This window comes from Saxophila tyrrhenica (genome assembly GCF_035928015.1).
Source record: "Saxophila tyrrhenica strain CCFEE 5935 chromosome Unknown scaffold_3, whole genome shotgun sequence".
In the NCBI taxonomy this organism is placed as follows: domain Eukaryota; kingdom Fungi; phylum Ascomycota; class Dothideomycetes; order Mycosphaerellales; family Extremaceae; genus Saxophila; species Saxophila tyrrhenica.
In genome coordinates this window covers 180,767-203,171 of record NW_027041735.1, presented here as the reverse complement: position 1 = coordinate 203,171, position 22,405 = coordinate 180,767, and the positions used below count along the sequence as shown (strand labels likewise).

At 55.4% G+C, this 22,405-nt stretch overlaps 10 protein-coding genes across 10 annotated transcripts; 6 read left to right on the top strand and 4 right to left on the bottom strand.

Annotated features, from left to right (window-relative positions):
* Positions 1 to 242: 242 nt before the first annotated feature.
* On the bottom strand, positions 243 to 904 carry LTR77_001987 (uncharacterized protein; the record flags this gene model as incomplete). Its single annotated transcript, XM_064799246.1, has 3 exons — positions 243 to 413; positions 494 to 668; positions 765 to 904. 3 exons carry the CDS (start codon positions 902 to 904, stop codon positions 243 to 245), a joined length of 486 nt encoding a protein of 161 aa, XP_064662001.1.
* A 911-nt stretch (positions 905 to 1,815) lies between these two features.
* On the top strand, positions 1,816 to 2,888 carry LTR77_001986 (uncharacterized protein; the record flags this gene model as incomplete). The annotated part of the gene is made up of 2 exons (XM_064799245.1): positions 1,816 to 2,664; positions 2,739 to 2,888. 2 exons carry the CDS (start codon positions 1,816 to 1,818, stop codon positions 2,886 to 2,888), a joined length of 999 nt encoding a protein of 332 aa, XP_064662000.1.
* A 4,179-nt stretch (positions 2,889 to 7,067) lies between these two features.
* LTR77_001985 (uncharacterized protein) lies at positions 7,068 to 7,567 on the top strand (the record flags this gene model as incomplete). Its single annotated transcript, XM_064799244.1, has 2 exons — positions 7,068 to 7,212; positions 7,275 to 7,567. The coding sequence occupies 2 exons, from the start codon at positions 7,068 to 7,070 to the stop codon at positions 7,565 to 7,567; spliced, it is 438 nt and encodes a 145-aa protein (XP_064661999.1).
* Positions 7,568 to 8,172: 605 nt separating this feature from the next.
* LTR77_001984 (uncharacterized protein) lies at positions 8,173 to 9,810 on the top strand (the record flags this gene model as incomplete). Its single annotated transcript, XM_064799243.1, has 3 exons — positions 8,173 to 8,210; positions 8,313 to 8,362; positions 8,417 to 9,810. 3 exons carry the CDS (start codon positions 8,173 to 8,175, stop codon positions 9,808 to 9,810), a joined length of 1,482 nt encoding a protein of 493 aa, XP_064661998.1.
* A 1,631-nt stretch (positions 9,811 to 11,441) lies between these two features.
* LTR77_001983 (uncharacterized protein) lies at positions 11,442 to 11,807 on the bottom strand (the record flags this gene model as incomplete). Its single annotated transcript, XM_064799242.1, has 1 exon — positions 11,442 to 11,807. The coding sequence occupies one exon, from the start codon at positions 11,805 to 11,807 to the stop codon at positions 11,442 to 11,444; it is 366 nt and encodes a 121-aa protein (XP_064661997.1).
* A 1,535-nt stretch (positions 11,808 to 13,342) lies between these two features.
* Positions 13,343 to 14,386, top strand: LTR77_001982 (uncharacterized protein; the record flags this gene model as incomplete). The annotated part of the gene is made up of 3 exons (XM_064799241.1): positions 13,343 to 13,728; positions 13,785 to 14,094; positions 14,147 to 14,386. 3 exons carry the CDS (start codon positions 13,343 to 13,345, stop codon positions 14,384 to 14,386), a joined length of 936 nt encoding a protein of 311 aa, XP_064661996.1.
* Positions 14,387 to 15,624: 1,238 nt separating this feature from the next.
* On the top strand, positions 15,625 to 16,773 carry LTR77_001981 (uncharacterized protein; the record flags this gene model as incomplete). The annotated part of the gene is made up of 1 exon (XM_064799240.1): positions 15,625 to 16,773. One exon carries the CDS (start codon positions 15,625 to 15,627, stop codon positions 16,771 to 16,773), a length of 1,149 nt encoding a protein of 382 aa, XP_064661995.1.
* A 1,215-nt stretch (positions 16,774 to 17,988) lies between these two features.
* On the bottom strand, positions 17,989 to 18,731 carry LTR77_001980 (uncharacterized protein; the record flags this gene model as incomplete). Its single annotated transcript, XM_064799239.1, has 2 exons — positions 17,989 to 18,651; positions 18,711 to 18,731. The coding sequence occupies 2 exons, from the start codon at positions 18,729 to 18,731 to the stop codon at positions 17,989 to 17,991; spliced, it is 684 nt and encodes a 227-aa protein (XP_064661994.1).
* Positions 18,732 to 19,359: 628 nt separating this feature from the next.
* LTR77_001979 (uncharacterized protein) lies at positions 19,360 to 20,059 on the bottom strand (the record flags this gene model as incomplete). The annotated part of the gene is made up of 2 exons (XM_064799238.1): positions 19,360 to 19,980; positions 20,039 to 20,059. The coding sequence occupies 2 exons, from the start codon at positions 20,057 to 20,059 to the stop codon at positions 19,360 to 19,362; spliced, it is 642 nt and encodes a 213-aa protein (XP_064661993.1).
* A 615-nt stretch (positions 20,060 to 20,674) lies between these two features.
* LTR77_001978 (uncharacterized protein) lies at positions 20,675 to 21,514 on the top strand (the record flags this gene model as incomplete). The annotated part of the gene is made up of 1 exon (XM_064799237.1): positions 20,675 to 21,514. One exon carries the CDS (start codon positions 20,675 to 20,677, stop codon positions 21,512 to 21,514), a length of 840 nt encoding a protein of 279 aa, XP_064661992.1.
* Between the last annotated feature and the right edge of the window lie 891 nt (positions 21,515 to 22,405).

Sequence of the window (22,405 nt, the reverse complement as noted above, 5' to 3'; positions counted from 1 at the left end):
GGATGGGGAGCGTGGAAGTAGGATGGAGATGGTGAGGAGGAAGCTCTAGTGGAAGTTCAGTTCGCATTGCGTACACCCGCAGCAGCCAGCAGCAGTATTAACATCATCCCATGGTATCATTTGTGAAACAAAACTCCCTTCCCCTCAACCCCGCCTTCCTTGCCGTCCATCATAGCAGTCGTATCCCTCGCCTCTCCCCCGCCTCCCCATCGCCACCTCCTCATCCTCGCGCTTCAGCAGCTCTAAACAGCCGAATGCCGTCCCCCCCTCCCCCTCCACACGAACCCCAGCCCCACCACCACCATCGTCACGATGAAGCCGATGAACTGGAAGGCCGTGTCCGCTTTGATCTCCGTGTACCGGCTGCCGGAGGCGTTGTCGAAGGTCGATTTGGAGAGGATGATGCTCAACGCCTGCCCACACCAAGCACGTTAGCTATGCTGCGGAGCTCCGCCACTTTGAAGAAAGTGAGTGGAGGGTGGAGGTAACGTACGAGACCGCCGGACAAATAAACAACCCCACTGAACGCTTCCAGGCCCAGCACGACGATGGTCGGGATCGCATCGATGAACGTCGCCACAATGCCGGCGAGAGCGGCGAGTAGCCCGAGGGCGCCGACGAAGCAGCCGTAGCCGAGGGCGGGGATGAGGCCTTGGAGGTCGCAGAGTCTGGTTCACCATTATACCATCAGCGCTTATACTATGGAGGAGCTGCGCGCCGGCGCGGAGGGGTTGTGGGGGATAAGGAGGGGTGGGAGGGCTTACTTGTCCTCGTAGACGGCGTTACAAGCGTCTTGGTACTTGGGCAGGAACTGGTACAAGTCGACGGAGGTGCCGAGGACGACGGCGGCGGAGAGGAGGAGCAGGGCGCGGAGGGCGGCGAGGATGAGCTTGGACATTTCCATCTTGTCTTAATCCTGTCTTTGCTTGGCGATGTAGTGCTGGTGGCAGTGATGAAAGATGGTGATGATCACGTGGGCAGTGATATGGGCAGTGAGCACGAGCAGTCTCTGCTTTGAGGAGACGAGAAGAGAGATGCGAGAAACGCGACAGCGAAGGGAAGTTATGTACCACCTACCTGACCCTTTCCCCTCCCCGCAGCAAGCAGTGGTGTGACTCTTCCAATCCCAAAGAAGAGACGTCGCGTGGCACAGTACAGCACAGTCAAGGCCAGGAAGGCTGTGCTGCCTGAAAGTACCGAAACACGAAAGGATATGAGTGGATGAGAATGGATGGATGGACGAGGCTGTCTCCTGGGCGGCTGGCGGCTGGCGCTTCGGGGCCGGTTTCAGGCTGGGCGGGTAGCCGGAAGGTCAGGTTTGTGTGGTGGAGGATCATTTGGCGCTGCTGCGGTGCCGCGGAGTGGACGGGGTTGGTGGGTTAGAGATGACGAGAAGTTGATTGGGAGGGAGATGTTGGTTTGGTTAGAAGGCGTGTTTGGTGGGTGAGATGGTGTCGCTTATGCTAATGGAAATGGGAGAGGGCTGACTGTGTCTACTGATCAATTTGGTAAAATAGTCTGCCTACTGTAATTAGGTGTATCCAGGATACCGCTGCCCAAGGCTGTAGTAAGGTACATCCTGACTGTTCATCGAGTAATGCTCGAATCCTGCGAGGCTGCTGCGGCGTCCAAGTCGAAGGAGTCGCTCCTTCCCAATCTATTTATGCATCGCTCCGCCACTTCCCGCCCTCCCGCTCCCGCAAAGCTTATCCTGCAGCTTCGAGCTCTGCTCAACCCACGCGACTACACCATCCCACAACGTCCACACCACTCCCCTCGCTCCACCCTCCCCCACCACCACCGCGTCCCCCCACCATGGCCGACCCCATAGATCTCACCTGGAACGAAGCCCTCTCCGGCGCCCTCGGCTCCATCTCCCTCGCCGCCTGGATCTTCCTCCTCCTCCCCCAGCTGGTCGAGAACTACCGCCAGCACTCCGCCGACGGCATCTCGCTCACCTTCCTCCTGATCTGGTTCGTGGGCGATATTACCAACTTGGCGGGAGCGGTGTGGGCGGGGCTGGTTCCGACGGTGGTCGCGCTGGCGGTGTATTTCTGTTTTGCGGATGCGGTGTTGATTGGGCAGTGTTTTTATTATTACGCTGTTAATAAGAACAAGGACAACGGACAGAAGCAAGGGGGCGCTGCGCAGCAAAACGGCACTACAGCGGGACAGGAGCAGAGCGAGCAGACACCACTATTGAACGGCACCACCCCAGCGATACCCTCCCACTCCCAGCCCAAGAGGCGACTCACAGACGTGACAGAAGAGAACCTCGGCCTCCCCGGCTCCCACCGCCGCCGCTCCTCCCGCCCCTCCACCGAACGCCGCACATCCACCCTCGACCCCCTCTTCGCCTCCCCCACCCCCCGCCTCGCCTGGCTGAAAAACTCCCTCTCCATCCTGGCCATCTGCCTCATCGGCGCCGCGGGCTGGGCACTCGCCTGGCGGACGGGTGCATGGCGTCCCACCCCCGTGGAGGAAGAAGTTGGAGGGCCGCGCGGGCCGTTGGGAGCGGAGGTGTTGGGGTATGCGTCGGCGGTGTGTTATCTGGGCGCGCGGGTGCCGCAGATTGTGAAGAATCAGCGGGAGAGGAGTTGTGAGGGGTTGAGTTTGTTGTTTTTCTGCTTGAGTGTGGTGGGGAATGCTACTTATGGGGCTGGGGTGAGTACATTCTCTCTTGAGAGTGGCGGTGCTGCGCAAGTGGGATATGCTAATGATGATTGGGTGCATCGCAGATACTCTTCCACTCCGTGCAAAAGGAGTACTTCCTCACGAATTTGCCCTGGCTGATCGGCAGTCTGGGCACGATCGCCGAGGACGTGGTGATTTTCGTGCAGTTTAGTATGTTTGGGGAGCGGGAGGAGGAAGCGGTGGTGGAGGAGTAAGATGAAGGGGGTTTTGGGATGCGGTGGAAGAGGATGGGTTTGGATGTGCTGATGCCCGGACGTAAGATTTGAGGGGAGTGTAGGGTTGGGAAGAGTGCGAGGTCGGAGGTCGGAGATTGGTTTGGAGGGGCACAAGATCGGACGCGGTGAGGATCATACGGCCTCTCATGCCTACGCGGTGAGAGACGTGTGCTGGCTACAAGACCGCATCGCGGGCACCACGAGCTCTTGAAAACCAGATTCACGGTGCTGATCCGTCTTCAAGGACTACCATCTCGCCACGAGCAAACCTCCGATCCCGGGAGCCAATCTTCGAGAACTTGAATCCGAAACCACCTTACCGGTGATATGGCTCCTTCGTATATCGAGTTTCAAAGTATGCGCTCTCCAACATCTCGAGCTCCGTGGCAGTCTCGCCCATGGGTCCCGTTTCTTCCGGACTTTGTGGTGTGTGCTGGTGGCCGGAGGGATGGCTTGCGGCGTTAAAGGCCGATCACGCAACTCTACCCTACCGCGGGAACAGCTCCTCGACATTTCGACTTTGAGAATGTGCGCTCTCCACCGTCTCGGAACCCGCGGCAGTCGAGAGCCGTATGTCCTGTTTCTTTCGGACTCTGGGATGCGGTGGCGGTGATGGGCGGGATGGGTCGCCGAGGCCGAGGCAAGGCCAGCAGCATCTACCTCACTTGGGTACTCCGAAATTCTAGATACCACAGCCATCCTGCTCGTGCACTGGTCTCGAAGCGTGGCTCCTGCTCTCAATCTGTACTCTCGGTGACGGCGATGTTAGCATCATCCGACGTCCCGCGGAGGTCACTTACACTCACAATACTATCTCGCCTCTCCATCTTTCCCGCTGGGTCTATAAGTACTGCTTTTACTCCTTTTCGATGCTGGCCTAGGCATCGAACTCGCTTCCGCATCCCTTCTTCCATACTGACTTCGAGGCCTGTACTCCACTACGGCTCTGCAGGTCCCACCACGGTGGGGGAACAGACAACTTCTGGCGCCGTAGGCGATTTGGAAACACCGAGCTTGGCGTGAGGACGCCTTGAAACCCATATTCTCCACCAAGACTACTCCCTGGGTCTGGGTCCCGCAGTGGCTATGGAGGGCACCTGGAGCTCAATCTCTTGGATGTTGACGGTGCGCATGGAAGCACGCGGCGCCCGAGGAGACTGGAGGCGTCAAGTGTACGTCAAGACTACCTGCTTAACATCTTGAGCATCTGAACGGCTCAACTGTCCCATTTCACGGCCGATTTCGAGTCGCTGCTCTTGCTTCTATAGCATTGTCTGGTATCTGCGGATGTGCTTTCCAGAGAGCTCGCGGCGCCGAAGCCGAGACTGGCAAGTAGGCAGTTGAGTGCGAGAGTAGCAGCTGCTATCACTCGAAGTCTACTACGATCTCACTCTTCAAGAGTTCCTCACTGGTCGCGAGCCACCCCTTCCATTTCCTTCAAGGTCTTCTAGAGGGAATCCTGCCGTCCAACCGCAGTCCCGAACAGCTTGTGAGACCTCCTCGAACTCGCAAATTTCTCCACCCTCTTCATCACCCCATCTTCTCACCGGATTGGGATCGCGGCCTCTTCCTCTCCCTCATCCGGATAAACCGAAACCAACACTTCGTCCACAGGTGAATGCGGATTCAGCGTTCTCCGCCTCGCTAATGATGACTCTGACTCTCGAGTCCTGGGACGCTGTCGTCAGCCCTTTGTTTGCCCTGCTTTCCCGCCAAGCGCTGGGTTCCTCCTCGAGCTCCCGTGTCGTGTGCAGCGCTGATGGCGTCGAGAGTAGCGTCCACCTTGGACTCTCAGGAAGGCCTCGCCATACCGACTCCGGTCTCGAGTACCGGCCACCGCTCCCTTCTCCAATCATGTCGGACGTTACCTGAAAGTAATCGGTGGACTCGTCTGCTTCATTCCGAGACGTGTGACTGTCGGCGTTCAGCCGGGACCTCGAAGCGTTGATTATGCTACGTACGGTTATCTCAAGGGCCGAGCACGCGGGACTGGGCCATGCGATTTCTCCACCTTAGCGTTATGGCGGACGCCAACTGCTTCGCCTCCGGCGTATATTCATTGCCTGGAGTTTAAGCAGCTGCGAGACCGCGCCGCACGCTTTCCTCTGCCTGCAGAGTACGGTTCTTGACCATCGCTCAAATTGCCCGCAGCTGGCCATCCCCACTGATCCTTTTCCAGCATACGGTATCCACATCATTCGAGCAACAGTGATCCTTCCGCTCTTGGTCTTCTTCTAGCGCCTTCCGGGCTGCGGTGAAGATATCTGCTTCCTCCTACTTCGACGTCGAGCTGCAATCGCAATGGATCACTTACCAACGTTCATAATATCCGAACCTTTCGCTACGTGTGTTCTGCTGTCCGCATCCAGGAGAGCAGCGACGGCAATCGCCGCCAGACCGTGGAGCTGTTGCCGGCCGGCGTTTAGTGTACGGAACTGCCTTATCAGACATTCTCCCTGCCTCCTCTGTTGTTAAAACATCAGCAATTGACGCAAAATGCTACTACAGCACGGCGGCTCGATTCCGAGAGCCCAGTGTCTTCATAAGCCGGCAACGAGCGCTTTCAGCACCAGCACCTCGCAATCTGCCACATCATCCACAAGGCCGATTTGGTTTGTCCTGAAGCCGCGGCCTCACGTTTTGAGACGGCGATGTGACAGGTCGTGGAAAGGGGGTCGCGGACTCTGCTGAGACATTGATTTCGCTATCCGGGGACAGAACGTGCCTGAAGACCGCGTCGAGACTTCCGGCAGCCACCCGTCTGAGACCGCCGTCATTCTTACCTTAAGGCACGGCAGTGGCATCTCATCTACGCCTGCGAGGCACACATGATTCGATGCTTATTCTGGACTGACGACTTCCGATCTGCCGCTCTCGCACTGCGGCTCCCACCTGAATTGAAGCAGTGGATGCGAGCGAGCATGCCTCTTGCACACTTTCGAATACAACTCTCCAGCGTCCGCGGACGCCAATGAGTGCTGCGCACTGCACCGCAGCCTTTCCGTCATCCAGACCTCTCTTGTGCTGTGAGTGGCAACGATTCAAGGTTCTGCCGCTGGACCGCTGCCGCTGCACACGACGCAAAAGTTCGAGAGCCTCGTCCGACCTTGATCTGGATTTGAGCAGACGAGGCGACGAGAGGTTGGCGGCGCATTGCTGCCGGGCGGCTGGAGACAAAAGCCTGTGCTTACGCTCTTGCGCAGGCTTTTGCTGGAAACAGTACCCACATCACGCCCGCACCAACTCGCGATGCACTTCGGTCGGCGAATTTAAGTCAACACTGCCTTCCGATGCTCTCGGCAGGCACAGGTCGAGCCGGCCACCGCCACGCTTCGAAACCCTCCGAATGTTCAGTAGCTATGGGCATGGCCTGCGATGAGTTTTCAAACTGTAAGCTCCAATTATGCCGGCCACCAGCGACCACAGAACATCTCCGAAGCTTCAACACACTAAGATTCCGATGTTACACAACAGCGGACTTCCAGCCTCCGGCTCTCCACTGCCACGAGAACCGGAGATCTTGATTCTCGTGCGACTCCACGCACGCCTGCTTTTCCTGGAACCAATTCCCAAGGCCGCCGCTACAATTCTGGCTTCTTGCTCGTATTTGCGTGCGCACGAGGCACGAGAACACATTCGCACTATGCTTGGCCGGTCTGGCTGTCGACATACTGGACCTGCGATTGGCTGCACCTCTTCTTAACGTTGGCTGTGGTTCTCCTTTCCGAGAGTTCAGCTTCTTCTCCTTCCACTCGTGAGGTCCGGTCGGGACACCTGCTATTGACGCCAGGCTATCCTTCAGAACTTGCCGCTTCTCCGCCAATACCCAGATGCAGAAGGATATCTCTGACCCACCTTCAGAATCCATCTCCAATGTGCATGGCGGTGGCGCAATGCCTCCTGCAGTCACTCCCGTGACGTCCATGCCCTTGCAGCCGGCAGTGCTTTGAGCTTGCGTCTTCATCCCAGGTACGAATGCAGTGCGAGCTCAGATCTCGGGAATGGTCAACTCGGGGTCGGGACATGCGTCTAGCAGATATACTCTTCACCGCCGCCTACGTTTGGTGATTCTGCTACTCCGCTCGACAGTCGCTCGTTACTCAAACCCATCCGGTCGCTTCTACTGCTTCTTGCAACCTGGCGTTCTGCTTCCCAATCATGGCAAAGACACTCTCCTTCTTCGCCGCCAGTCTGGCTTTGTTCGCATCCGCTCTCGCGGCTCCGGCACCTGCGGCATCGTCAAACATGCTCTACATCGTCACCCTCCCAACCGCTACTTACACCTTTCCCAACCTCGCGCCAGGTGAGCCGCCTGCTTCCTACTACTCCGCTTACTCTCCCGCTAACTCACGCTCCTTTCCCCAGCCGGCAGAGTCGACATGGCCGCCTACAGCACCGTCAGCGCCCAAGTCCGCATCAAAGACCTCCCCACCATCCTCAAAGCCCGCGAGGCTGAAGCGGACGCCGACGATGACGAAGATGCTTCTTCCCTGCCGGTGTTCACGCATGGCGATGTGACGTTTACGTTTCCAAATCTCGCGCCGGCGGGGACGGTGAATATGGCGGTCTACAGCACCGGGAGCGCTCAAGCCGCCGTCACCGACCTTCCTACTATCCTCAAAGCCCGCGAGGCTGATGCCGACGCCGATGCTTCATGATTCCGGTCTTCACGGGCTCGGCAAGTACGTTTCGGCGGCTTAGGACGATGGGTATGGCAATTTACAGCACTGGGGAGCAGCCGACGGCTATTGTTATTGGGTCGATTGAGAAGTGATGACTGCGGGCGGGGATGGTTTGAGGTTAGCTTCTATATGCAGGCTGAGAGCCAGGAGCGACGGTGGAGTAGAGATAATGATGGCCGGGCAGTCTCGCACAATCGAACAGCAGTCCCCCAACTGCCTTCCGCCATGCCCGTCTCTTGTCTTGGAATTAACATCGACGAAGCTTAGATTGGCAATGCAGAAGAAGGCAGAGGGGTTTCTTCGCCCGAAAGTTGATCAGTATGCTGTTTTAGAAACTGGTGATCCTCTTTCTCAGTTTCAATGTCAACGGTATTCGCTGGCGACGTGCCCTGACTCGTGCCCAAGGGATCTTGATCCCAGACAAGCGTGCGGGCACTCCCATCCAGCTCGGCACGCTTGCGATTCGTGCAAGAATCCGTCCACAACCCGGCCTTTCTAAAGCTTCTTCCAGCCCTCTGACCCATATCAATGGCCGTCCTCCATCTTATAAACATTCCTCTCCATTTCACGACCGACACAGCATGAACGAGAGCAGAGAGATACGGCCATTGGGCTTGCTGTAGGTACTTCCGCCACCTCCGGCAGGCGTTGCTGCGGGCTCTCCCTCTCCTTGACCCCGACGTCCAAGGAAAATCGGGGCTGTGTTTTGACCATCGAGCAGAGAAGTCTACTCGTCTTCCAGGCACAGTCTGGGCTTCTACAGATGCGTCGGTATGTCTTGTTGGGCTAAGGGCGCCGCTGCGGACATTTGCTGAACTGGCACAGCAAACACATGCCGCTACACCTTTCGCACGCCGGCTGGAGATGTGCAAGCAGACTTCCGAAAAGGCCTGAAAGATGTGATCCAAGCGCTGCCGGCACTCCAAGTGGGTATCAGGGACGAGGCCTCGACCAGGCCAGTCTTCGTCCTGGCCGAGTCGGTGAAGCTCTCCAACCATTTGCAGTGGCGGCAATCGTCAGCGGAAACGCCGGACGCGCAGGTCGATGATCTGAGGAAGACTCTGGAGTGGCAGCATGGCAAGGAGTGGCCGGATCTGGCCAACCGACCCCCGTGGACCGTCATCTGTTCGGAGTATCAGTCGAGAGCAGCCACTGGAAGCCGGGAGTCCTTTGTCGATGTGGATGTGACCTTTGCGGTTCATCATGCAGTTGCCGATGGTCTGAGCACCAGCGTCTTCCACAGCCGTCTGCTGGAGTCGCTCAATAAGCAGCTTAGCGGCGGCAGTGCTGGAGGAGAGAAAGACGAGGCAGTGGGGCAGGAGATGACTCTAGACTCGCCGCTGGAAGAACTGGCATCAATCAAGCCATCTTGGCTATTCTTGCTCAGGGTCCTGTGGACTGAGTTCTGGAATGATGCCGGGCCTCGCAATCCTTTCGCTGCTCCCGTGAAACCACCTTGGACCGGCGCCGTTATTTCCACTGAGCCGCAGGAAGTCAACATCCGGCTCCTGCAATTTCCTTCTGAGGTCGCGAGCGGAGCAATAGTGCAGTGTAAAGCCCACAATGTCAGCCTCACGACGCTGGTCCACGGCATCGTAGCCTACTCCTTCTCCCGCCAGCTCCCGACCGAAGCAGCAGAAAGCTTCGTCGCCCAAACCTCCATCAGCTTCCGCCCGTACATGAGCGGCGAGACGGACTCTCAGAACCTCATGGGCACATACGTCACCTCCAAACACCACCTCATCCCTGCATCAACCGTCGGTGCTATGCGCAGCGCCGCCGACGACCAAGAGCAGAGCACTGCCGAGATCTGGAAGCTGGCTTCGAGCATCAAAACCGAGCTAGACCAGCGACTCACTACTCTTCCGAATGATGACCACGTCGGCCTTCTGCCCTATGTCAACGACTGGCGTGAGCGCTGGAAGAACATGCTCGGCAAGCCGCGGGACGTTACGTGGGAGGTGTCGAATCTGGGTGTTATGTCTGGCGAGCTGGGTGCAGAGACCGGGGAGGAGGCATCGAAGTTTGAGATTACGCAGACGACGCTCACGCAGTCAGCGAATGTGGCTGGGGTGGGTTTTTCGGTCAATATGGCGAGTATGAAGGGAGGTGTGCTGTCGGTGTCGCTCTGTTGGCAGGAGGGCGTTGTGGATGCGGAGGTGATGGATGGGGTTAAGGAAGATCTTGAAGTGTTGTTGAAGAGGATTGGTGGATTGTGAGATGGTGTACCGGTTGATGTAGGAGCGTCGGCGGCTGGTGTTCGCTTCCAAGGTGGTGGAGAGAGGAAGGTAGATGGTCTGCTGGGAGATGTAAGTAGAAAGTGATATCTGACCAAAGGCAATTCCACCAGGCTGCCCTTCTACGCCGGAGGCAGGCATTCTACTCACCTTGCTTTGCTTACCTTCGTAGATCGAAAGAACGCTTAAACATCGTGCTGTCCGCCAGAAGACTCATTGCTCGGGATATGCTTGCACGATCTCTCCGATGCCGTCCCGCAAGGGCTTGTGAGGCAGATCAGCTCACTTCCGATTGCTCAGCTCATTGCGACATCAGGCCGGCAACATCTAATCACCAGTCCCGGTCGGTGAATCCCTTCGCTGCACCCCGATCTACAAATCTCGTGCTTTTGACGGCTGTCTGCTGCCGGGATTCCACCTCAAAAGCTGAGTGCCTCGAGCCTGCACGGTAACCGTCATATCGACTACTTAGAATGCAGGATGCTGCCGACTGCTGCGTCCTCAATGCCGAGCAGAGTTTGTAACCCAGTGTTGCTGCCGTTGGGTATCAGATGGGTTGGTACTGCGGAGGCCAAAGGTTGCGAGACTTTCATGGTGCTCATTAGATCTTCGGGCTTATCCCTGCCTCCTTTTGTACGCTTCATGTTTGAATTGGGATATCGTGCTCACGTCAAGCTGCATGCGCAGTGCTGATAAACGGACCAGGCCCGCCCACTCAAGAGCAAGACATGCTGGCCTTGCTGATACAGGTGGGCATGTTTGGAGGCCGATGCTTCTCTACGTCATGGAACTCCATCACAGTATTCTGCTGTTGAGTGTGGTCGCAGTCCTAGGGGTGGGCGAGAAAAGGTGTGTACTGGCGATCCCGCATCTGCGTTCTTGCAAAGTGCTCGGGAGAGGACAGAGGGAGGGTGGTTCGGCGTATGCGCAGCCTCGCCTGGTAACGGTGACGGCGCATCTGTTTGCACTCGTTAACATATGCGGCAGATTGCTCGAAGAAGGAATACCTTCATGAACGCAGAATCCCGCTCGCCCCCCCAATGTCCCTTGCTTCGAGCCGACTCGTGGCACAATCGACCATGGCCAAGCGTCATCTATCTGATGAGCGTCTTCGACGTGTCCATAGTCCGGAAGGGTCAATCCGGATTGGTTCCGCCCGACCTAACATCTCATGCCCTTGTATCCATCTTGAGGTCCAATCGTGGGTCTGTGAAACAGCCTACTGGAAGCGAAAATGGGACATCAAGACCGAGACTCACGACGTGGGCGCGGGACCAGGAGCAGCACACTTGGACGACTCCGAGCGAGGAAAAAGCGACACCGCCGCCAATGATAGAACTACCGCGAAGCTTGTGCATAGGACAGTCGCAGGCTTCGCAACAATGATGCACCTTGCAGCGAAAAGGAAACATGTCAGATATTACAGCTGTACATGCTGGTGGTCCAACTCAAGAGCACTTGAAGACATTCAAATGATATGAGAACTGTATTGTTAAATATTTTGAACAGATACACAAGCTACAACATCCTAAATACCCACATCTGCCGCCGGACCTACTGTTGTCGCCCAAAGCGCCCACCAGATCGTCTTCCGACTCTCTCACTTTCTATCTTCAGTACTTCTTGGTAAGCTGGAAAAGCTGACAGCCATTGTACTTGCGATGCCCACCACCGCGTGGCCCACCGTGTGCGCAAATCTGGTGGAACTGCGCACGGCACCACTCCGGTGGGATCCACTGGCCGCCGCAGTTGCCAGTGATGCGGGCGTGCATGTTGCCCCGTCGCGCGCCATCCTGGGCGTATTTCGATGGCACGACGATGTCGCCTTTGCTGCAGAAGGCCTCGATGGCAGCGTTAGCGTTGGCGTTCTTTGAACCGCAGACGCCGGCGTTTTCCCAGTCGTTGCTCATGGCATCGCCGTGGACGGAGGTGGCGGAGACGGCCACGAGAAGGGTGGTGAAGAGGCTGAAGAGCTGCATGACTGTGTGGTTTGTGTTTTTGGAGTGCTTGTGAGGATCAGGTTGGTTTGAGAGCTTCTTGCGGATGTGCTGGTTCTGCTTGATGCGGTGGAGAAAGGACGGGAACCAGGGCGACGGGGAGAAAGTATTTCTTCCGGCGAAGACAAAGCAGCTTCGTTGACAATTGCCAGACCCAATACCAAGATGCCGTCCTCACAAGCGTCTTTGTTCGTCCCGTGCTGATGTCAGCGAGACAAGGATGTTTGGGCAGTTCTTTGTTGTTCGCAATGCGTGATTGTGGTGGGTGTTCGGGCAACATCTTCGAATGAAGCACAGGAGGAACAATGTTGGTGGATGCTGGGTTGATCGCCGTAGGCAGCCGTGGCATCGCCAAATACATAAGCGTTGCCCCCGCTGCTTCTTCGAACTTGTATCATCGCGTGGTCACCCCAACTGATCGCATCGACTCCCAACACCACATGCATTTACTTCACTCTACTTCACAACTCTCACAGACTAGGACTTGGCGATGCTATATCCACAGTTGAAGCTCAATATATTTCACAATGAACCATCTCGACCGCACCGCCCTCACTGTCAGCCAACGACCAAAACCTACTGCCGGCACGATTGTGTTATCACACCGGAAGCCGAGAACGTCACGATCGTCGTTCAAGGCGTGATATTCAGCAAACATGGGCATCTGGTAAGCGCTGACTTTCGCATTTCTCCATGATCTGGAACGTGGCTAATGAACCCTCAGGATCGACCAGATCAATTCGCTCGCCCGCAGCTACTCAGCATGGCTCGGAGACCCCCAGTTCGCCGGACTCGTGAGCGCGAGTGTCCCCTGCCGCTCGCAATGAAAACACATGCTGACAAACACATGAAGGGCCGTCGTTAGGAGTTCGTGGAGGTGGCACTACAGGCGGAATAGACTGCTTGGTGTCGTGATCGTGACCCAACAAACCTCGCCTTGGAGCACCAATACGAGACGAATTATCATCGCCTCACGATGCTGTTGAGCGACGTGGAGGAATGACTGGAACTGCGGTACGACCTGCCACCGGTGGACTGAGTGGTGTATGGGAAGAAGGACACAATGTATGACATGTTTGTTTGCGCCGGCTCGTGTGTAGAGAGCGGATCAAGCTGGTTCTGTACCATCTGACATCATACAACTGGGGGTATGCGCTACTGACTGTATTGCAACACTATCCGACCATGAGAGTGCTTCCTTGTCTTCCTGGTGACCTTGTGCTAGCAATTCCTTTTCTCGTCTGCTTTTGCGTTGAATGATCACCATATGTGCCGTGCTGATACGATACAGGATGCCAGTGCTGAAAGGTGAGATGGTTTCGAGGAGATCGCACAGAATGGACACTGGTGTAGCGCAAGGCTATGAGGCACTGGAATGTATGGTTTGGCGCCATGGAGATCGTGCATTCCAGCCGACGTCAGAGAGTGGTGACCAACATTACTCGCACAATCAGTCTTGCTTTCCTCTTCTACCAACACTATTGCGCAAACCCTAGTACTTCCGGACTGAATCGATTATGAAGTTCTCACACACATTAATCGCGGCGGCGGCTGCTCCACTGGTTACAGCTCAGCGACCGTCCAATGAATCCATCTGCGACTACTACAGTAACCTCCTGCTCGGCGGCAGCAACGCGACGACGCAGCTCAAGCTCCTGACGCTGCTCGTCAACACCGCAGTCATCGGCAACTACAGTGAGGGCAAAGTCATGGTGCCCGGCATCCTGGCCAAGGATGCGATGTACAATGGCACCAAAGTCAACCTGGTGCCATACTTCAGCGGCGCTCTCAAGTCGACGAACGTGGGAGAGAAGCACGGCGTCTCCTACAACTTCTTAGATGGCGGCGGTGCGGCGCCGTTGGCGAAGAGCAAGCCGGCGGATGATGACACTTCTCACCAAGCGCATGTCTTTCTTCCCTGCTACTTACCACATAGTCCCGAAGCTGACCTTCTCGCAGCATCCTCCTCAACAAGCTGTACTCCTACTTCGGTGTCCTACTCGCCTGCTCAGCCATCGGCAAGGACGGTTTTCCGGCCTACAACGGCAAGACCTCCATGTACAACGTCCATAAGTACATGGCGCTCGACTCGTACGAAGTCGGGTACTTCATCGAGCAGGTCGGCCTCGCTGCTACGAGCTTTGGGGTCTCGACGGGTGATGTCGAGTTGGTGGGGTATACGTTGCAGGGTTACTTTGGGAATAAGTGTGCGCCGAAGACGAGTGTGATGTCGAAGTGGAAGAAGGAGTTGCAGAGTATCTGCATTGCGGTAGGTGAACAGTGTTGAGATCGTTTTTAAGTTGACTAACGTGGTGACGAAGGATGATTGCCCGGACTCACCGAATGCGACTTGCAAGGTGTACGGCAAGGTGGTGGAGCCGGCGGCAGTGGTTACCAGCCATTCGAACATGGCGTCTCCAACATCGAATGGAGGAGATGGAGACGGTGGAAAGGAAACGGCAGCGCCGAGTGCGACCGGGAATAATGGCGCTGCCACCCTTCAGCTCTCCGCGGTGGTTGCACTGCTGTCGGTTGGCATGCTTGCTTTCCATCTTGCTTAATTGGATGGCTGGGTGGCAGTGACTGCTGCCGATGAGAAGTCTGTACAACTGTTTCACTGCTCTCGATCACACACGCCGTCTCCATACTCATAGTGCTGTCCGTAGACCAAAGTAGGTTCGTGCTGTTTGCTTGCCTCCTTCGTTGGCGACAATTCTCATATTCAGCTTCTGAACCGTCGCAAAGCTCAGGGTGCAGACCCAAAACGTTTCTCCCCCTCCCGTCATGGGTGGCTCCGATCGGGGAGCTGCATCTACTCCCGCGCTGCATGACAAACAAGGACAGTATTTGAGCCAATACCAACAGTTATCTCTCCTCGCCTGTCCGCAGGATGGGCGTCACCAGCTTTCCTGCTAATCGTCAGGTAGCGGATGCTCCAAATCTTGCGGTCATTGAGATGGCTCACGGCAGATGTTGCGGTTCCCCTTGCTCGGCCCGAGATCGTGTTGGCCAGAAATCCCCTTGGTTTGCGTGCGGGAAAGCTTTAGAAGTTTCGAATTCTGCTCCCGTTGATTTTGCGGATAGGAAGACCCTTCTATACATGCTCCTGTCATCATGTCATGCACGCTGAGCGACTGCCTCAAAATTACTCTGATCCTAGTCTTGTTGAGTAAGACATGCGTTCGATCAACCAACGGTCCCCTTTCCGATCGATTCCTCTTGCGCTCTATTTTCTGCGATGGGATTGAGAGCCCCGCTCTCTGGACAACTAGGTGTTTTGGACTTAGACATGGGATGCTACGAACTTCCAAACCGCTGCGAGCGCCGCCGTTCTTTGTCTGGTATTCGGTATTTGGCATCAGAACCTGCTACAGAGGGCATAAGCCGTCGACGGAGGCGTATGAGCCATCGAAGCTAGTCTGAAAGATGTTGCTGCGCTCTTCGCTTTGAGGAGGGGTTGTACAGTCCTGCCTTCGGTGGTGTCGTTCGTGTGACTCCCCGCTACGTAAGTACCATCACTGCAGCTGGAACGAGAAGACCATCGCTTCGCTATACCACAGGCTTGTCAGCAAGTAGAACAATTTGGGTGACAGTCTTTAAAGGTACCAGTGAGGTCAAGATACGCTCGTCGGTAGCTCGATTTAGTGACCGCCAGCCCCACTTAATGCTTCGAGTCATCCTTCCGCTCGGTTTGGGGTTGATGTTACACCACCCACGACACCGATACGAGAGCCTTAGTCCTAAGAAGTCGCTGTTGCTGATAACAAAGGAAGCCTGTCTCGACTCTTTTCGCATACCGATGGATTTTGTCCGCGAGCAGACCAACAGGGCGCCACTCGCGCTCCTGGACCTGCCAGTCGACATCCTCACGCTGCTCCCTAAATACCTCGCCAACATCGAAGACTACTTAAACGTATCATCAACATGCAGACATCTACGGGAATGCATGTCCAAAGCGTCTCCCAACACCATCCTCCACCTCGCCGCAGCCCAGAGAAATGTCTTCTTCCGCCCAGCTCCGCACCTCCTTGTCTGCGCTACCGCGGCCCAACTCGGACAATGGGCACGCAAGTCCGACAAGAACGAAGCGGCATTGCAGGAAGCATTGCTGGAAGGTATCTACGGCATGCTGGACCTATCGCTCAAGCACTGCGGCCTCACCATGCAACGCATCCGCGAGCTCCATCTCATGCGCTTCTCGATCGTCAACCCCGTCACAGATATCATCGACAAGTGCGTCGGTGTACAATGGTACAGCATCCCGGACTTCTGGTACGGAGGAGCAAGCGATGCCTACACCATCTCTGCGGATCCGTCGGTTTCTCTATTCCATCTGGCCATCTATGGCGAGCTCTTCGCTCCCGACTTCGATTCCATACTCAATAAGGACACAACTGCACGCAGGCTAGGTGTTGACACAAGACTGGAGTACATCAAGTACTGCGTGCCAGACTGGCACACCGATGTGATTGATTACGGCGAATATGAGTCATATGACGCCGCCATCGCAGCCGGTTGCGATCCCCGCAGGGCCAACAAGCCTACTGGACCTTACCGACGCACTGATGGAGAGTGTCCTGATTTGAAGCACGATCACAACTATGCACTAAGTACGACCCTCGAGAGCAGCCGGTGGCGACCGCACTGGAAGGCTGCGAGGCAGCAAGCTGGAGGGGAGTTTGACGGGGCCTTCTTCTTCCTCAAAGACAGATGGAACTCGCACGAGGCTTGGAGACAGCGAATGTGGGAGGCTGTTTGCATCTGTCAGGGTTTAGAAGGCTTGGGCATGATGCGACCACAACTAAGGCCCCAGTGGATCGAGAAGATGAAGGAGTGGAGGGAGAGAATCGCAGCGCTAGAGAAGGAGCCCGCGGAGGTGACAGTCGGAGAGGAGAAGACACGGGAGTATCCTTTTCTGATTGGAGATCTGCTGGTGTGTGTAGATTGAAGACATCTTCCCCCGTCCCCACACTGATCTCAATGCTACATTGGCATTCATAGTCCCCCAGTAGACGAGGCTCTGCCTTCGAGACAGGCTCGCGCAGCACTGCGAAGCTAGCAGGCATCTCCTGCTGAAACCAGCCTCCATCTTCCAATACAGACCTCCGCAGTAGAAGCGAACATCGGCACGCTGTGCTCCTCCGGGAAGCTGGGTCGTCCAATTTGACACATGTAGCGCCCAGCAAGTTGGGTGGCAGAGTCTAGGGAGTGGTTAGCAACCATGCATTAAACTTCCAAGACGGAGAGCCGGTCGACATCATCGCGAAAATCCGATGGCAGGGCCACAAAGACTCTTTCGAAATGGACGAGGTCCAAAACATGGTATTCGCAGAGGGTGCGCTCCCAGTTTCTCATGGCACGAAGACCACACGAAAAGAAGTGACGTTCTACTGTGCACATCGAGACCACCAATCCAGTCTTCTATGCTCATGCTCTCTAATCCTCCCAGCTACCCAGCTCGCAAAACTCGCGACCATACGGACCGATGGAAGTAGCTATTTGCCTCAGTCAAACAAAAAAGCCTCCGTATTCTCGCCCACAGGATTCTGCAGTACCATTCCGGCCTTCCATCTCGCTATGCTTGCCGCCACGACCAACAGGATACTGCACTCTACGGCCCGCTTCGAATCCATGTGGGCTTTAGACGGAGAACCGATCTACTGCAATTGAGCTTGTTCGTATGGATGTGAAAGGCGTAGATGAGATCGCTTCGCTTAAAGCGTAAGATGGGTTATTTTTTGACGGACGTGCTTGTGACGGCGAGTAGCAAATATGGCTGTCTAAGCATCACTATGCGCTCTTTGCTCCGAAAGGAGCTAGCAGTACCAGGCAGAGAACAAACGTTGGTGGAAAACCGGGAGGAAGATCGCTGCGATGCGCACGCGCGGAGGACAGCCAAAGATCATGGATCTGAAAGGTTTGAAATCATGATATCGCCTTTGCTATGGAGCACCAAGAGCCTGTTGCGCTCAACTACCTCTCGAAAGGCACAGGCTTTTCGCTTTCAATGCTCCTTTCCAAAGGTACGCCAGGATGAAGACCGCCCTGCCGAATCCGCTCATATTCAGCCCCTTCTTTGTGCCTGTACTCGCCACCACAAATTGATTTACCACCTCTTTGTCTTTGCTGATCATCTTGTTTTCGTCCTCACACACTGCACCAATCACATCTCGACTCCATGCATGATTCGTACCTGCAACCGTTCTCTGCTAACCAGCTCAGCGGCGGCTTGAGTAACCGTGGCTGCATGCGTGCTGCTTGCGCTTAGCCGCCTTCTTCTTGTCACACTCCTTCTTCGCCGCGATGCTCTCGTTGATGTTGATTTCCTGATCTCGTCGATATCTGGGACCGCCTGCTCTCCACCTCTGATGACTTTGTACATCGTGCTGTTCATGGCCGACTTGCACAGGCCCTTATCGAACGAGAGATTGTTGACGATCGTGGCGAATTGGTCGAGCTGAAGAGTAGTCGTCTTGATGCAGGCGCGGATCGAGTTGGGGATGGAGTCGCCGCGAGCTGTGCGATCGACATCGAGCGTGTGAGCAGCCTGATAGACGTAGATGGCTTCGTAGAAGTTGGCGATCTTGAGGGCCTCCACAGTCATCGGCTTCGGGTTGGTGGCACTGTTCTCGCTCACCCACTTCAGAACCTTCGTAGCGGACGCATAGTTGAGCTCGGTCTCACGGAATTCGAGCATGTTCTTGTCGATGCCATTCTTCTGCAATGACAGACGATGGCGCGCAGTCTTGGAGAGAGCGCAGAGCTTCGCTTTGTTGAGGTTGGGTGGGCTGACTGTGGCCATGCCGGTGTTGTCGTTTGGACGAACCTATATATTCACGGTCAGATCGGGACATATATCTGCTAGAGGTGGAAAGCGTTACGCACGAAGATGTAGACGACCTCCATTTTGACAGTCTGGGGGTTGGTTTGCTCGGTGAAAACTGTCTTGGATAGGTTCTTGGAGGTTAAAGAAGGTCGTCTTGCTCAGGAAGGGTGTCTCGGCCGGCTGCGAGAATGTGTCTTGTGGAAAGGGGGTCGACCGGAAGTTGATGGGAAGGAAGAGGAACGGAAGAGGGGGCGGACAGGGTTTTAATGTAGATAGGCATGAGTTGATACTGAGTGAATTGACACCGTATTGTCCAACCTGAAACGCGAGTCTGTTGTTGGGCGGAATATCCAGCATTCACATCTCCTAATTCGGGATGCACGTGCTTGTGAGTATCTGCCCGACTTTACCGCGGTCTAGTGCACAAACCTGTCGCCCCTCCACTTTCCCACCTAATGTCCCATCCACGCTTTTTTGAACGAATCGAAGGAAGAGTCAGGCGACCAACTCATCTATCTGTGATGCGTCCATCTTCGTATCGCGTAGCTAATAATCTTGCTTGCCGTGACAACAAGTCGTTATCGAACCCTGTCCAGCAGGAAAATCGAGCTGCAATGTACTACTCTCATTGCTCAGCTCACTCAGTCACGATCGCCCTCACCGACCATCAGTGCTTCTGCCCATCCATCGAAAGTTGTTGTGGAGGTCTCAGTGCTCGACGAGCGCCCCACATGTACGCCTCTCACGTCTGCTCTCCCCCATGCTCTGCTCGATCCCCTTCCTAATGCTTGCCATCTCCTCCCAAACACCGTGCTCGCGACAGACTTCCTCAATCTTGTCGGCATCAGGGACCGCATCGGTGCCCTTATTGACGAGCTTGAAGACGAGGTCGTTCTTCATCTTCTTGATTAAGCCGATGTCGAACGAGAGGGTGTTGAGGATCATCGCAAGATCGGGGGCTGTCAGCGCCTGGTGCTTGACGTAGTCGATGATGTAGTCCCGAACGCTGTCACCGCGCGGGCCACGAGCGATGCCCAGGGTGTGAGTGGCCTGATGGATGCGCACAGCCTCTTCAAACCCTGTGATACGTAACTCAGCGATGGTCATGGATGTTGGCTTCCGCTTGTTGTTGTCGTGGACCCATTTGAGGATCTTGGTCGCAGCTTGTGGGTCGAGCTTGGTGTCGCTGAAGTCTAGGATGTCCTTGCGACGTCCAGTCGGCTTGGTGTTGAAGTGCTTCTTGGCGACGATCGAGAAGGCGCAGAGTTGCTCTTGGGTGAGGCCGCCAGGACTGACGACGAGATGGATCTTGGTCGAGCTCAAGATGGCCTTCGTATAGAGTTAGATGTGCTTGTATACTGACCGAGGCCTGGAGAAAAACACTCACGAAGACCTGCACAGGTGCCATCTTGATAGCTCTGATGTTTGCTGTTTGTTATTTGGTGAGAAGTGTGTAAAGGTTTGTTTGTGATTGGAGGTAGGTATCTCGTTGTAATGAGACAGCCTGAGATCTTCAAACTTTGGCTTCTGCTTCGATAGTGCAAAAGTATTGCAGGCGGCGGGGAGTTCGAAGCGGATGTAGATGTAAAAGGGAGGAAGGAAACGGGAGATCAACCAGATCTTAAGTCGGGTAGGCAGACGTCAGTGGCAAGTTAATTGGGTGCCCATTGTCAAGCTGGAACGCGGATCTACTGTTGACAAGCATATCCACACCTCGGAAAATCCGCTTCACGTGCAAATATGCAGTGCCTCAAGCCACGACGCAGCAGTGTGATTCGCGAGCCTGCTTCACTGCGCTTGCGCGGACCATTGTGCATTCACCCCCATTGTGCATTCGCTCTTCAAACCAAACCGCAACGACTCTTCAAGAAAAGGTCTGAGACGCCTTTGCTGTTCCAACTCGCGGATTGAGTCCTATCCATCGACCACAGTAGGCCAAACGACCGTACCACCTCGATTAGCGTCCTCAACGACTTCAACAACAAGCGCGGTCTGCTCCCACGAAGTTCACATGACATCCACCATGTGTGCAGTGTCAGTTTTCCACGGCAAAGACGGCATGCTCACGCAGCTTCGAATCATGAACGAGCAGCTCCTCTCGAGATGCAGCTGTACGGCTCGAGATCTTCTCCAAGATCAGAAAGGCGCAGAGAAAGCGGTCACGATCTTTGGGGTTGGCTCTGCACCACTGAACTACGTTCTCGAAGAGATCCAACGTCACGGCACCGACGTCTACATCAAAACGCACAGAGAACCACTGGACCGAGCTGTTGCCATTTTCCAGGCCGTGGAAGCGTTGGCAGTCGATCCAGCTCAACCTCAAGTTGAGGGTTCCATCGTCCAATTCATCGCACACAACAAGCTGGAACCAAGGTGGATGGTCGCTGTACATCTGGCATTCGAAAGCCGCATCGACAGCAGCAAGGCCTGGACGACGATGGTACATCAACTGGCCTGGGACCTCAACAACGGAAACTACGAGGCAGAAGAAGCCGCCGCTCCCCAGAAAGCCGCCAGCGCCCATCCTTCTTTGCATCAAGCAATCGATGAGAAGATCGAGAACCTCGAGAACCGCCGCTCCAACTACGACGAAGCCAGCACGAAGTTTGCCGCTCGCAAAGAACGCATAGCGGAGAAGCAGAGTCGCACGAGGGTTCGTGACATCCACCAGCGTGTCCACGATCACAACAATCAGCTTCGGTACGAGGAGACGCATGGAATGAGGGAGGCATCGGAGGCAACGGTGGAATGGGCGCTGACAAGCAAGCCTGGGTCGTACTACATCGGACGGCCGAAGAAGGAGTTGAAGAAGCAGAAGCGGCAGGCCGGGAAGAAGGTGGACGAGGGAGAAAGCGGGATGTAAGAGGGACATGCGATTTCGTCGGAAGAGGTTGGGACATAGTGTGTTGGGTAATTTAAAAGATCTTGCAAATCTGTCAGGCCGGACAACCAGACGATTAGTCCGGATCAAAAACATTGTTACATTACTGGTTCTCGCTCTATCTGCCTTACCCGATGTGATTCAAAGGACAACGGTACGTTCTAGTGATTCCTTGGCTGTCCAGAAGGAGCCTCTTATGACCGACATACTCTCCACCAGTCGATACCGCCACGCGGCTGCTATTGAATAGCCTCTGAAGACCAGACTAACGCAGTATTTGCACCTGAGCCCGCAACATCGCTGTAGCGTCACCAACATACGAGTCCTCCCAGGACTTTGGCCCTTCAATACCGCTGCTACGGCCCCACGATGGCTGTCCTTGCACTTGAGAATTCCAGCTATCTCCGATGGCTGGTACTTAGCCTGGCGGTTTCCGCTTTATCACCCTTCTCCTCTCCGATGGGGATCACTCGGTCTGGATCATTGCGGCAGTCAATTTTTACTGATACAAAGCACAAAAATGCCCCAAGGAACAGCCTCTCCTCTAGTGGCTATCGTAGTCACTCGAAGCCCATTCTATCACGCTTCCAAAAAGTACGGGGCTAGAAGTCTTGGAGCCAGCTCCAGCAGTCCTGCGACACCTCCATCGAAAACTGTTTGCTTCGCGAGAGCGGAGAGGCAAGGCGACATAGTTCCCACAGTCGAAGATGCCCGAATGCTTCCATGCGGGGCTGGATCTCTGATCCAGCCTGTATCCCGAAGATGCTCGATTTATCAGATGGAGATGCCCCTTTGGATCTGCTTGAGGTCTCATGCGTGGAACATCGGCGTATGAGGCTAGAGGCTGCTGTTGCAACAGCGGATAGACCTTGC